The sequence below is a fragment of the Botryllus schlosseri genome, unplaced genomic scaffold, assembly GCF_051294905.1.
Source record: "Botryllus schlosseri isolate E-star unplaced genomic scaffold, Bs_hap1 Bs17a, whole genome shotgun sequence".
Classification (NCBI taxonomy): domain Eukaryota; kingdom Metazoa; phylum Chordata; class Ascidiacea; order Stolidobranchia; family Styelidae; genus Botryllus; species Botryllus schlosseri.
This window is the reverse complement of record NW_027648626.1, coordinates 1414651-1429316: the sequence shown is the minus strand read 5'-3', so window position 1 is coordinate 1429316 and position 14666 is coordinate 1414651. Positions and strand designations below refer to the sequence as shown.

Below are 14666 nucleotides of genomic sequence, written 5' to 3'. Positions count from 1 at the left end.
GTCAAATATGTGTGTTTTTCTGTCTCCAAGTCAGCTACCCCCACATTGAATGTACAGAGTCGGTGCATGTATGAGACTTCAGAACATGAATTTGTAATCCATGATGCTTGTAGTGCCGACCATGATGTTATCCATGATGTATGTAATGTCACACACCTCGTTTACGCGAATACTTGGTATCTATGAACAATCGTGAAGTATACTGGATGTGTAATGTCTTGTTATTTTCATGGAAACATGGGGGTGTAACATGTTTTAATATTGTTCATTGGTTTGTCGATTCAGAGTTGATATCCGGTTCCGGGTCCTAGTTTAAGTTTTAGAAAATATGATACCGACATCCCGACATCTTTCGAAAACAAAACCTGGATCAATGCTTAAGAGACCATTTTTCATCGCCATAAGTCATTCTGGACCGCGAAAGCGCATTGTACGATATAGATGAAACTTATGCAAATCCTAGGATACTCATTTTCAAAGTAGCTTAGATCTCGAAATAAGCTCTGACTCGCTATTCTCCTCAAAGCATGGAATTATCACGAGTATCACCTTCGGTCACTGAAGAAAAGTATGAAATTATATCCGAAGCATATTCCTTGACCAGGAATTTTATCATGTACGAGCTCGACGGCTCATGCGTTAAGGTAAATACGAAAGCAGAGAGAACCTTACGTCGAGTTGGGTATGAAATGTTCGAGCGACATCGAACTGTCCTAAACGCAGTCTCCAAACGTCTCCGCTATGGTGATGTCGAAGTCAATGAAAAATATAAAGAATATTTACCCGATGAGCGAATGTTCCTGATGATAGCTGATGAAATTTACAAAGATACCAAAGAAAATTGGGGTAGGATTGTCTCCCTTTTTGTGGTCGGTAGCATTCTTGCTCGCAAGAACGAGGATGAACATCACGGGGACCATATAGAAGCTATCATACAGACAGTCGGAAATTACATTGCTAGCAGAAGACTAAAGTGGATTATGAAAAATGGAGGATGGGTAGGTGATTTACATGCTTTGCTTAGGAATTATAAATTATCTTTTAGCATGGATATATAGTGTATCTGCTCTCCAGAGCCCATATCATCTCTCGATGATGAAACTCAGCTTTACCCTCCAATTCGGTTCCCGACACGATAACTTTCCTCCGTACGATCGTTAGGGCTTCTATTTTTGTTGCAGGATGGCTTTGTAGGATTCTTTGATAATACCGCTCTCGACTACAATAAAGTTTGGAAGGGACTCGTGTTTGTCGGAATCGGACTGACATCTATAGCAATGGCATTATCAAGATAATGGATGTTCGTATGTTTTGTCTCATGTAATATTTTAAGAATAAAATTCTTCATCGTTTAATCGCATCCATTTTACTGTAGGATGTATACAGTTTCTTCTGAGAATACTCGAAGGATTGCGCCATATGGAAACCTTCTTTATAATTTTTTCAAATTTCTACAGATAACGCAGTCGAATACCGACTTTTACGCAAATCTGTTTTGCGAGAACATAACAGAGACCTACACATAGTCAATTTTATTTAAATGCATTGCGACGCTGTCACTTGGCTCTTAATTGGGTTGTTTCATCTGAAAGAACTAATTTTGTCTGTTATAATACTTTATTAGACTTGTATGGCGAGGCGTCTGGTATCGAGAAGTGAGATCGCAAGCAATCATTGAGTCAGTCGTGATGTCTGATTGGGAGTGTCGACCTCTTATATCCAGCAAGTGTAATGTACCATATTAGGCCATAAGTATCGTAGGCCCCGCGTGAAGTGTACAAATTTCGATGTTGCGCAAATACCACAAACTTTGCTTGCTTTCAGAGCCGGCAACTAAATGCAAGACAGACTATACGCAAAAGTTGCTATTCTGAAAATTTTGTCAAGGTAATGGTTTGAAAACTTATACTTGAGCACTCGTACTTCTTGAGAATACCCAAGTAGGTTTTTTGCCTAGATGCAGCACATAGTCTCAAGTCCTTACGATATTGGAGTACATCAACTTCATGATAGCTAGAGTATTAAACAGTAATATACCTAGAGTACTAACGTTTTACTTACTCGGAAATGACTACTTCTACCTTATTTTAAAGGATACCTCGTTCGAAGCGAAATTGTATGTGGTTTTGGATAACATCCAAGATGTAGGCTCACTTTGAAGGTTACTTCGTAAAACTCAAATATTGCGCAGTGAGAGTTCGCAAATTCTCGAAGTATTTTTGTTATTTTTATTGCGATAAGTCATTCTGCAGCGCGAAAATGCGTCGTAGGATATAGATGAAACTAGCACCACTCATCAAGACCGCTGAAAACAGTACGTTTCAACATTTAGTAGCAGTAAATTTCTAGTAAAGTACAAGACGTGATGATTTCTGAGTGAGTTAAAAAGTATTGCAGGTATAGTTTAGCTGAAAACCGAATACTCTGAAATAGAAGTAGATGCAGTGTAAATAGTTAATCACTTGATTAAGTTTAGCGCAAGCAGATAAAACCTATACTTGAGTAGTACAAAATGCACGAGTACTTCGCTATCGCCTCCCTGCACGTAATAAGTGCTTTTACCGATACTCGTCGGTTTCAGTTTAGATAGAATTCAGAAACCAAATAATTTCATAATCATAAGCTAATTTAATGAATTTACTCGAATGTACTATGCCGCGCTGATAAGATTAATTATAATATACTTATCATGTTACAGCGATTTTTCTAGCGTAGAAAATCTTTAAAATGTAGTAAGCAGGCCAAATGAAGATATTCGTTGAGTTGAATAAACATAAAAAATACTCTAGACCACTTTATCAGTACTTTACAGTTTCAGTTTCAGATAAAATTTGTCCCTTTCACCTATAATTACAACTCCTCGCTATCTAAACATGTTTAGAATATATTATTTGCGATGATACGAACCCCTGAAGTACTCAAGTAGCTTTTCGTAGGATATAGATGAAACTGACAACACTCACCAAGACCGCTGGTCCACTGAAAAAAGTACATTGTAGCAGTAAAGTCCTACTAAAGTACAAGAAGTAATCATTTCCCAGTTAGTTGAAAAGTAAGTTTTGAAGGTATAGTTTGCTGGAAAAAGCGAAAAACTCTGAAATCGAAGTAGATGCAGTGTAAATAGGTAATCACTTCATTAAGTATAGCGCAAGCAGGCCAAACCTATACTTGAGTAGGCCTACTGCAACATGTACAAGTACTTCGCTATGTTCTCCCTCCACGTAAAAAGTGACTAGGTTTTAGACTACTTTATCGGTACTCGACAGTTTTAGATAAAATTTGGTAAGACTTTAAATTTTAAAGTAGTTTGAGCTTACGATTGTATCACCTTAACAAGTAACATTATCAGACATGAAAATGATACTATCACCTAATATAGAAGTTAACACGCGTCAATGTACTTCGGAATTCACGAGAAATTGCTTACTAAGAGAAGTATATTCTTGTATACACAATACTGAAGAGAATCTTTAAAATGTAGTAAGCAGGCCGATGGGTATTCGTTTAGTTGTATAGGCATAAAAAACATTCCCGCGCGCCTTAGTATTAGGTGGTAGGGTTAGGAAGTGTTTTGTTTAAGAGCGCGCGCGGGAATGTTTTTTATGACTATACAACTAAACGAATACCCATCGTCCTGCTTACTACATTTTAAAGATTCTCTTCAGTATTGTGTATACAAGAATATACTTCTCTTAGTAAGCAATTTCTCGTGAATTCCGAAGTACATTGACGCGTGTTAACTTCTATATTAGGTGATAGTATCATTTTCATGTCTGATAATGTTACTTGTTAAGGTGATACAATCGTAAGCTCAAACTACTTTAAAATTTAAAGTCTTACCAAATTTTATCTAAAACTGTCGAGTACCGATAAAGTAGTCTAAAACCTAGTCACTTTTTACGTGGAGGGAGAACATAGCGAAGTACTTGTACATGTTGCAGTAGGCCTACTCAAGTATAGGTTTGGCCTGCTTGCGCTATACTTAATGAAGTGATTACCTATTTACACTGCATCTACTTCGATTTCAGAGTTTTTCGCTTTTTCCAGCAAACTATACCTTCAATACTTACTTTTCAACTAACTGGGAAATGATTACTTCTTGTACTTTAGTAGGACTTTACTGCTACAATGTACTTTTTTCAGTGGACCAGCGGTCTTGGTGAGTGTTGTCAGTTTCATCTATATCCTACGAAAAGCTACTTGAGTACTTCAGGGGTTCGTATCATCGCAAATAATATATTCTAAACATGTTTAGATAGCGAGGAGTTGTAATTATAGGTGAAAGGGACAAATTTTATCTGAAACTGAAACTGTAAAGTACTGATAAAGTGGTCTAGAGTATTTTTTATGTTTATTCAACTCAACGAATATCTTCATTTGGCCTGCTTACTACATTTTAAAGATTTTCTACGCTAGAAAAATCGCTGTAACATGATAAGTATATTATAATTAATCTTATCAGCGCGGCATAGTACATTCGAGTAAATTCATTAAATTAGCTTATGATTATGAAATTATTTGGTTTCTGAATTCTATCTAAACTGAAACCGACGAGTATCGGTAAAAGCACTTATTACGTGCAGGGAGGCGATAGCGAAGTACTCGTGCATTTTGTACTACTCAAGTATAGGTTTTATCTGCTTGCGCTAAACTTAATCAAGTGATTAACTATTTACACTGCATCTACTTCTATTTCAGAGTATTCGGTTTTCAGCTAAACTATACCTGCAATACTTTTTAACTCACTCAGAAATCATCACGTCTTGTACTTTACTAGAAATTTACTGCTACTAAATGTTGAAACGTACTGTTTTCAGCGGTCTTGATGAGTGGTGCTAGTTTCATCTATATCCTACGACGCATTTTCGCGCTGCAGAATGACTTATCGCAATAAAAATAACAAAAATACTTCGAGAATTTGCGAACTCTCACTGCGCAATATTTGAGTTTTACGAAGTAACCTTCAAAGTGAGCCTACATCTTGGATGTTATCCAAAACCACATACAATTTCGCTTCGAACGAGGTATCCTTTAAAATAAGGTAGAAGTAGTCATTTCCGAGTAAGTAAAACGTTAGTACTCTAGGTATATTACTGTTTAATACTCTAGCTATCATGAAGTTGATGTACTCCAATATCGTAAGGACTTGAGACTATGTGCTGCATCTAGGCAAAAAACCTACTTGGGTATTCTCAAGAAGTACGAGTGCTCAAGTATAAGTTTTCAAACCATTACCTTGACAAAATTTTCAGAATAGCAACTTTTGCGTATAGTCTGTCTTGCATTTAGTTGCCGGCTCTGAAAGCAAGCAAAGTTTGTGGTATTTGCGCAACATCGAAATTTGTACACTTCACGCGGGGCCTACGATACTTATGGCCTAATATGGTACATTACACTTGCTGGATATAAGAGGTCGACACTCCCAATCAGACATCACGACTGACTCAATGATTGCTTGCGATCTCACTTCTCGATACCAGACGCCTCGCCATACAAGTCTAATAAAGTATTATAACAGACAAAATTAGTTCTTTCAGATGAAACAACCCAATTAAGAGCCAAGTGACAGCGTCGCAATGCATTTAAATAAAATTGACTATGTGTAGGTCTCTGTTATGTTCTCGCAAAACAGATTTGCGTAAAAGTCGGTATTCGACTGCGTTATCTGTAGAAATTTGAAAAAATTATAAAGAAGGTTTCCATATGGCGCAATCCTTCGAGTATTCTCAGAAGAAACTGTATACATCCTACAGTAAAATGGATGCGATTAAACGATGAAGAATTTTATTCTTAAAATATTACATGAGACAAAACATACGAACATCCATTATCTTGATAATGCCATTGCTATAGATGTCAGTCCGATTCCGACAAACACGAGTCCCTTCCAAACTTTATTGTAGTCGAGAGCGGTATTATCAAAGAATCCTACAAAGCCATCCTGCAACAAAAATAGAAGCCCTAACGATCGTACGGAGGAAAGTTATCGTGTCGGGAACCGAATTGGAGGGTAAAGCTGAGTTTCATCATCGAGAGATGATATGGGCTCTGGAGAGCAGATACACTATATATCCATGCTAAAAGATAATTTATAATTCCCAAGCAAAGCATGTAAATCACCTACCCATCCTCCATTTTTCATAATCCACTTTAGTCTTCTGCTAGCAATGTAATTTCCGACTGTCTGTATGATAGCTTCTATATGGTCCCCGTGATGTTCATCCTCGTTCTTGCGAGCAAGAATGCTACCGACCACAAAAAGGGAGACAATCCTACCCCAATTTTCTTTGGTATCTTTGTAAATTTCATCAGCTATCATCAGGAACATTCGCTCATCGGGTAAATATTCTTTATATTTTTCATTGACTTCGACATCACCATAGCGGAGACGTTTGGAGACTGCGTTTAGGACAGTTCGATGTCGCTCGAACATTTCATACCCAACTCGACGTAAGGTTCTCTCTGCTTTCGTATTTACCTTAACGCATGAGCCGTCGAGCTCGTACATGATAAAATTCCTGGTCAAGGAATATGCTTCGGATATAATTTCATACTTTTCTTCAGTGACCGAAGGTGATACTCGTGATAATTCCATGCTTTGAGGAGAATAGCGAGTCAGAGCTTATTTCGAGATCTAAGCTACTTTGAAAATGAGTATCCTAGGATTTGCATAAGTTTCATCTATATCGTACAATGCGTTTTCGCGGTCCAGAATGACTTATGGCGATGAAAAATGGTCTCTTAAGCATTGATCACGGTTTTGTTTTCGAAAGATGTCGGGATGTCGGTATCATATTTTCTAAAACTTAAACTAGGACCCGGATCCGGATATCAACTCTGAATCGACAAACCAATGAACAATATTAAAACATGTTACACCCCCATGTTTCCATGAAAATAACAAGACATTACACATCCAGTATACTTCACGATTGTTCATAGATACCAAGTATTCACGTAAACGAGGTGTGTGACATTACATACATCAGTGGTTCTTAACCTTGCCCCCAGCGCCCCCCAGGGGGCGCTGGCGATGTTGAAGGGGGGCGGAAACGCTCAGGGGGCGATATGGGGGGCGCTGGGCTCAGGGGGGCGGTATGGGGGGCGCTGGAGAAAAATGGGTTCGTAGCAGATGATGTGGTGATAGGACATATCCTTAATGAGTATTCAGAGCAAATTAACACCGAAAACTTCGTTACATATAGCCTTCAAATTACATATAGGTTTAATTGTCCATGGGCGCCTAAATGACTGACACCGAATGTTCCTGTCTTGGCATTCTGAACCCCAGAAGACGAATTCCATCTGGCAGGGAAAAATTATATGTCAGTGAAGAAATACCAATCTGAAATCGTGTGCGTCTTTTAGTTTAGTACGATTGGGCGTCAGGGACATTCCTGTTGGGCGATATCCCCGTTGAGCGATTCTATATTTTTTGATATTGCAGACAGGGGGTCACGAAATAACATCATGCAACGAGGTCATACCAACGGGTTTGCCTGCCCGAATATGTTTAATTATTGGTAACGGGCCCTACAGTTTCCAAGAAACCTCACAATGTTCGCTTTAAGTTTTGATGAGTCTGCGCACACTCAAGAACTCACTGCGCTGACCCTTGGACAACAGTGCGTAACGACTAAAAAAAGGTAATAACTCCGGATTTGTTGTGCGCAACGTAGATTTTCTGTGCGCAGAGATCGTGTCAGCACTGCGCACGTGCGCAGCTTAGAGGGAACATTGCACCTAACTCAGCTCTACCGGTAAATGTGTTTACGTGAGCAGAGAGAGGATAAAAATTGATCTCAATTTACATGCAATTCCCGATGATATTGACCAATTCAATCATTAATTAGTGAAATTTTTCGCACTTCTCGCGACTAGGCGAGAATAGCTCCCTCAGTAAATGTACACCCAATGTAGATACCTAATAGGCTATCAGCAAATAGCGGACAGCCTAATGGGGGTCTGGGAGCGAAGTCCCCCGGAAGTTTGGTTTATCACCCGATGGGGGCCCAGGACCAACGTTTTATGTTTGGGGAGGGGGGCTGACGAAGTGCTGTTACGGCCCTGGGAACGAATAATTGTACCTGCGGGAACGCCCGAATATGTTTAATTACTAATTACGTGCCCCTTATTTTCCTATACAACAGCTCACTCAGTGCTACTGGTAAATCTGATTACGTGGGCTGAGAGGATAAAAAGTTTATAGCGACTTATAAATGTAATTACCATGCATTATAGAAAATATGCAATTACCATGCATTATAGCAAATTTTGGTACCTAGGGCGACCAGGCCACACAAACTTTGCTGACCATCAAAATCACGATATGGGGTTCGTGGGGGCGAAGCCCTCAGAAGATCGGTTTATCACGCTATGGGTGCGCAAGGCAATCGTTTTTAGGGGGGTTGACGAAGTGCTGTTACGGCCCTCCCTCTTACTCATTGTCTTTATTACATTCCTTACAATATGAAGTTGAGGGGGGCGCTGGAGCACGATAATTTTTGAAAGGGGGCGCTGGATGAAAAAAGGTTAAGAACCACTGACATACATCATGGATAACATCATGGTCGGCACTACAAGCATCATGGATTACAAATTCATGTTCTGAAGTCTCATACATGCACCGACTCTGTACATTCAATGTGGGGGTAGCTGACTTGGAGACAGAAAAACACACATATTTGACCGTGACATGGTCTTAGTATGAAGCGACATGCATTCGACTTGTGGAAAAATGTATCGCACACTATTTCACCGAGATTACAACCCTTTCACGGTTCACAACTTGATATATCAACTTCACAGGGTGGTTCGGATTCTCAGGTAGACTTGAATCGTGATCCGGATCTCGGAATATAGTAAAATCGGGGTATGTAGGATAATTACTCACTCACTACTCTATATGTTGGTGGTGGTCATACCCTGCAAACTTTTTTGCTGCGAACGTAGTGTTTCACCTTACATCAGTTGGTTCAATGTATGTATCGGGTTGTGAAAACTGTCGCTGTTTTGACTATGTGTCACAATCAATACCAAATACGAGAATTCGTTACTCGTCGAAACGCCGCAGTCAGACATCGTTAACAGCGATTCCGTGTATGGCAATCTTGAGCTCAATTGCGGTTTTGTGATGTTAACCAAGCGGCTGTGTTTCTGCGGTGTGAACACTGAATTCGTGTTGTTTCCCCGCAAGAGTGCGATGTCTATTTCACACCTAGAGCAATTATAAAACACATCTTCGAAACTTTTGGTCTAGTTCATCCGCTTGCATTTCGAAACGGACCATCACGACAAGACTCTAACCCACCACATTCGTGGTTTCAGTTGATCATATCGAAGAATATCATGTCCATCCGTGTTAGCACCCATAGATTTCGCCATCCTCACACGGTAGTGCTAAGACACAGACAAGACGCGGTGGTGGAAATATTGAAAATGAGAAAGCAGACCTTGGTGTCATTTGATTTGGATTTTACACCCGATGAACCCACCATTCGTACTGCGCATTGGGATGAGCATTCTATCATTGATGTCGAGGGAAAGGAGATGTACAGATTTGTTGGTGTCGTGAATATTCAACGAAAGTCTGGGTATATGGTTGTGCATGGTTCGCGTATTTGACTGATGTGGGTGTGGTTCCAATACGAGAGAGGTTTTGGTTGTGTGAGAGATGACATAGTTCCAGTCCAGTAACGCTGAGATATTTAATACGTCATTGCGTAAGTTGATTACTTTCAATTGCGTATTGCACCATGTTCATGATTACGTCACATGCGATTACTTTATATATTACGAGAGCGACTTTGCTTAGTTCCAGTAACACTGAGATATGATTACGTCAACATTGCAGTTGAAGTAAGTGCAAGGCAATATACAACGTATAATATTTATTACATGATTATTCGCTGTACGCTGTAGATTGAATATGTCAAAGATTACTGCTAATGATATATACGTCATAATGGATCGAATTGACCTGATGAACTGGTATAGGTTTGCACGCGAAAAACTTGAGCTATCTGACAATGAAATTGCCGAGTGTCAATACATGGATTGCTATAACTTAACCGAGCAACGATATCAAATGATACAGTTATGGATTCGTAAAAATGGTCGTTACGCCACAATGAACAAACTTGAAGAATTAGTTCACAGTTGTCAGATACTTTCAATCAGAACATGAATTTGTAATCCATGATGCTTGTAGTGCCGGCCATGATGTTATCCATGATGTATGTAATGTCACACACCTCGTTTACGCGAATACTTGGTATCTATGAACAATCGTGAAGTATACTGAATGTGTAATGTCTTGTTATTTTCATGGAAACACGGGGGTGTAACATGTTTGAATATTGTTCATTGGTTTGTCGATTCAGAGTTGATATCTCAAAAGTTGCTATTCTGAAAATTTTGTTAAGGTGATGGTTTGAAAACTTATACTTGAGCACTACGAAATGTACAAGTACTTTATCTTTACACGCCGTTTTTTGTAAAATGAATACTAATTTTATTGAAAAAATAAAAAAGAGCGAAAAAAATTACATTTTATCCCGGAGCGCTTAAAGTCTGTCTTGCATTTAGTTGCCAGCTCTGAAAGCAAGCAAAGTTTGTGGTATTTGCGCAACATTGAAAATCGATAAAGTAGTCTAAAACCTAGTCACTTTTTTCGTGGAGGGAGTACATAGCGAAGTACTTGTACATTTTGGGGTACTCAATTATAGGTTTGGTCTGCTTGCGATATACTTAATGAATCATTCCTGTGTCATAACTACTTGAGTTGTTGGTGCGTGTAGACATAAAGCAAGATTTGCGCAACATCGAAATTTCTACACACGAGACTTCCCCTATGTCGCGTCATTTTAAATAGCTAATAACGTAATAATGAGTTCTGTGCACGGCTATAATGTTAGCCGAGGATATGGTCGAATTCGGATAAATTCGTATGTATATGCAAGTTCCCTGTTAAGGGTAGACCCTCTAGCCCCGCTTATTACTCGTTTCGCGCAGTGTGGTTACAATATTATGAATTAATTATCTCCCCCTGGGGTCCTATAGAAAAGTCTTGTATCTTTTTAATGACATCACAAAATTACGTTTCGAAGCCTCGAATGGAGCAGAATTGACCTCGGACCAACTCTTTGTACATTCCACAAGCGGGAGCATTCAGAAATATCGAGCCACTCTGAAGCACTGCTTTCTTTAATAACTTTCATCTTTTTCATCAGTGAGCGAAGGTAATAGTGGTGTTGACTCCATGGTCAGATTCAAAATAACAGCGACTCAGAGCTCATTTAGATACCTACGCTACTTTAAAATTAGTGCCTGAGTATTTGCTGCAATTATACTGCCAGATAGTTATAGCCAGAGGGTCTCGATGGTGACGTACATGTATAATGCACATCTTGGAGAGATTAAGTAAAGCAATGATCTCAGATAAATCCATTAAATTAAGGTAGAAGTAGCTATTTACGAATAAAAGTTAGTAATCTAGGTCTATATTTCTGTTTAATACTGAAAATTTCATGAAGTTGAAGCAATCTGAAATCATAAACACATTAGTATTAGGTATATATACGCGAAAAGCTACTTTAGTATTCTGATGGAGTGCAAATACTTGTTTACTTATCAACTTTGAAGGCTTGCGCAGTTTGTGGTGTGATACGCAAAATTAGTGTGTGTTCAAATCAGACCTGTCGTAAACATAGTGATGTCGCATTAGTCCTAAATACACATGATAGAATATCAAGGAAAAGTATCATCTAACGTATAATGAATGTTATTTATTTCTCGGAAGCAAGTCATTATCAAAACATAGTGATCAAAATTATCGCATAGCAATACCGATTTTGCGTAAATTCCATTATGCGTCTTACTACGTTACTAGAGATTTTATAGTTAGTTACGAAATTAGGTGTGCTATCTTCTCAATCGGTATGGAACAACATCAAAATCATCACAAAGCAATATCGACTTTTGCATAGGGCTTCTATTTTTTCTTGCAGGGCAACTTTTTTGTAGCCGAAAGCGGTATTATCTAGCAACAAGGTTTAAATGACCTGCCTCCGGCGTTAATTGACCGTATTACCCGTATTCTCGTCATGCCAAAATTATGCATGTATTAGTACGAAGCTCAGATGCAGCAAAGTGTGTGAGACTGCCTGTAAAATGGTGCAGCGACTCTAATTTCCCCGGTCACGATTAGTTTTACTTTTCAACTAACTTGTTGTCTGTCGTTATATTCATTAGACTCGCTTTCATGCGGCTAATTTGTCCCTGTCATTATAACGTCGGTGATCACGTACCTGCGGCGAAGGTGTCAGTTTAATTATAGCAACGAGAACCGGCTCCCTGCGGCTATTCCGTTGGCATTTTAGCACCGAGTTAAATACCCTTATACTCGACATGCAAACATTATACAGGTAGCGGTTATACTGCGAGCTGATGAATTCGTCATCTATTCGCCTAGCGTAGTTGTTCATAATCCCGACCTTCCGCTCGTATCGTATATACTACAAGCCAGTGATCGCTACATCAAACAAAACGGTCAGATCGAACGCAAGAACTCGGATCGCAGTGTCGGACGGCAGCAAAGCGGTGTACCTCGAAACATCAACCGATCTGGAGGATTTCAGCTAGTGAATCGACGCAATAACGATCAATGATATCATTGATATGCTCTTTTTTCGAAATAAAATGAACTCGTACACTATACAATGCTATTTCAAGGAGACTGAGTAAAGTACCAATGTAAGTTTTGACGCGGCAATCATAAGTCGTAAAATGTTGAAACTGCAGAAACAATAACTTGTACACATAAAATCAAGTTTAAAAATTATGGATGGATGATATTAGTCCTAAATACACATAATACAATATCCGAGAAAAGTATCAAGATGCGGCAATCAATGCAGCGATGATATAGCAATTGATGGATGATGTGGCACTATAGGCGTGGCGCTTGATGATGTGGCACAGATGAAGCAGCAGATGAATGTACCCTTAGGGTATGAAAATGGGCGTGGCAATTAGGATGACGTAGCGCTCTCTGATTGGACGGTACCAAAATTGCTTTCCCTTACTACTCTCATGGTTTGAAAAAAAAAATTTCAAACTACGGCCATGTTTTTAATATGTTTGATTTAACTAATTTTCGTCTTAAATGCCAACCTAGTCGTATTAGTACGATGTGGCGTCGATACCGACATGGAATTTCAGTGGCCAGGAAGTCAGGATATTTATACTGTTTTAACATGTGTTCGCCCTTAGGACGCAAATGCTACTGATTGCATCTTGCGCGTTTACGTAGAAACGTGGACAAGCGTGCATAGATAAGAACATTTCTCTACTCACTGAAACTTGGTTGTCCTTGCATCCCATCCCAAAACATTCCAACTTCTCTTTTGAGAAATCGAAATTCCCAAGGTACACGTATGTGCATTTGGATGATTTGACGACAGCCGCAAGGGCAGAATACGTGTCGGGCGGCATGGTACGGTCTAATACTGTCAATTTCGGAAACTGTTTAATAATAGAAATGTATCAATTGCCGAGAGATTTTCCTGAACGAAAATTAGTTTAATATTTTTGCATTAAACTGGAAAATAGTCGACGGTCGTGAAATTGAGACGTATCCGATAATAATCCATGCATTTATTTCATCGCCGGGACAATCTGTCAACCGTAGTAGCCTCAGACATCACCATGTTGACTGTGAAGTCTGTGAAGTCTCTATAGCCGACTATCAAAACTTCATGAAATTCATGCCGATTTGTGAACAATGTATAATGAAAACTTCTCGAACGTAATATTCATATTCTACACCTTCCCAACTCACTATAATGTCTGGTATTTCATCTGAAAAAGACTGATGACAGAATTATATATATGCTATATAGGAGTTGCGTGCACATTGTATTTCGCGCTAAAATGTATACGACATGGCACAGATTAAATCGTGATTTTTGTAGGTGGAGGCAACTCGACTAACATTGGGATCAAATTTTACGTTTCAACGACGTCCGATTGACATCAGAGTGAAGACACTTTAATTACAATCGGTTTGAAAGGTATTTGCTAATAGCATCACAAAAGTACACCAAATACGTTCCGTGTCTTTAGATTTAAGATGCGATGTGAAAATTGCATATTTGCAATTATCGATCTGACAACAGTTGGCGTGAAGTACACGATTTCTTTTCGACTTGAAATATCCTCAAGCCTATACCTATATTCAAAATCTTATTCAGTAAGATGGCATCCCAGGTGTCGAGATGGTTGAGGGAACGCCGGAAATTTCAACTCAACGAGACGAAGTAGTAATTTAAAAGACTCAAAACAACTTAAAGTGGAAAATCAATATATGAAATGTTCCGAAGTAGTTTCAAACAGTAGGTATATGGGTCACAAACTGTTAGTGGTGGATAAGAGCGCAGGGCTGTGGAGTCGGTAAATTTTACCACCGACTCCGGCTCCGACTCCGACTCCACACATTTTCAATATACCGACTCCGACTCCGACTCCGACTCCTGGGTCTTTAAACGTACCGAATCCGACTCCGACTCCGACTCCTGGGTCTTTAAACGTACCGACTCCGACTCCGACTCCCGACTCCGACTCCAGCACTATTAACAATTTACTTCGAAAATTATATGCCACATTGT

At 39.2% G+C, this 14666-nt stretch overlaps 2 protein-coding genes across 2 annotated transcripts; one reads left to right on the top strand and one right to left on the bottom strand.

Moving 5' to 3' along the window:
- Positions 1–431: 431 nt before the first annotated feature.
- LOC145459602 (induced myeloid leukemia cell differentiation protein Mcl-1 homolog) lies at positions 432–1355 on the top strand. The gene is made up of 2 exons (XM_080338184.1): positions 432–998; positions 1182–1355. Exons 1-2 carry the CDS (start codon positions 528–530, stop codon positions 1293–1295), a joined length of 585 nt encoding a protein of 194 aa, XP_080194310.1. The 5' UTR covers positions 432–527; the 3' UTR covers positions 1296–1355.
- Positions 1356–5691: 4336 nt separating this feature from the next.
- LOC145459598 (induced myeloid leukemia cell differentiation protein Mcl-1 homolog) lies at positions 5692–6902 on the bottom strand. Its single transcript, XM_080338183.1, has 2 exons — positions 6125–6902; positions 5692–5941 (listed from the first exon to the last, which is right to left on the bottom strand). Exons 1-2 carry the CDS (start codon positions 6593–6595, stop codon positions 5828–5830), a joined length of 585 nt encoding a protein of 194 aa, XP_080194309.1. The 5' UTR covers positions 6596–6902; the 3' UTR covers positions 5692–5827.
- Positions 6903–14666: the final 7764 nt, after the last annotated feature.

Excerpts from the sequence above, each read along its gene's own strand:
- LOC145459602 (XM_080338184.1), top strand. The coding sequence starts at position 528 with ATGGAATTATCACGAGTATCACCTTCGGTCACTGAAGAAAAGTATGAA. Across the intron at positions 999-1,181 it reads TTATGAAAAATGGAGGATGG|GATGGCTTTGTAGGATTCTT; the intron begins GTAGGTGATTTA and ends TTTTTGTTGCAG.
- LOC145459598 (XM_080338183.1), bottom strand. The coding sequence starts at position 6,595 with ATGGAATTATCACGAGTATCACCTTCGGTCACTGAAGAAAAGTATGAA. Across the intron at positions 5,942-6,124 it reads TTATGAAAAATGGAGGATGG|GATGGCTTTGTAGGATTCTT; the intron begins GTAGGTGATTTA and ends TTTTTGTTGCAG.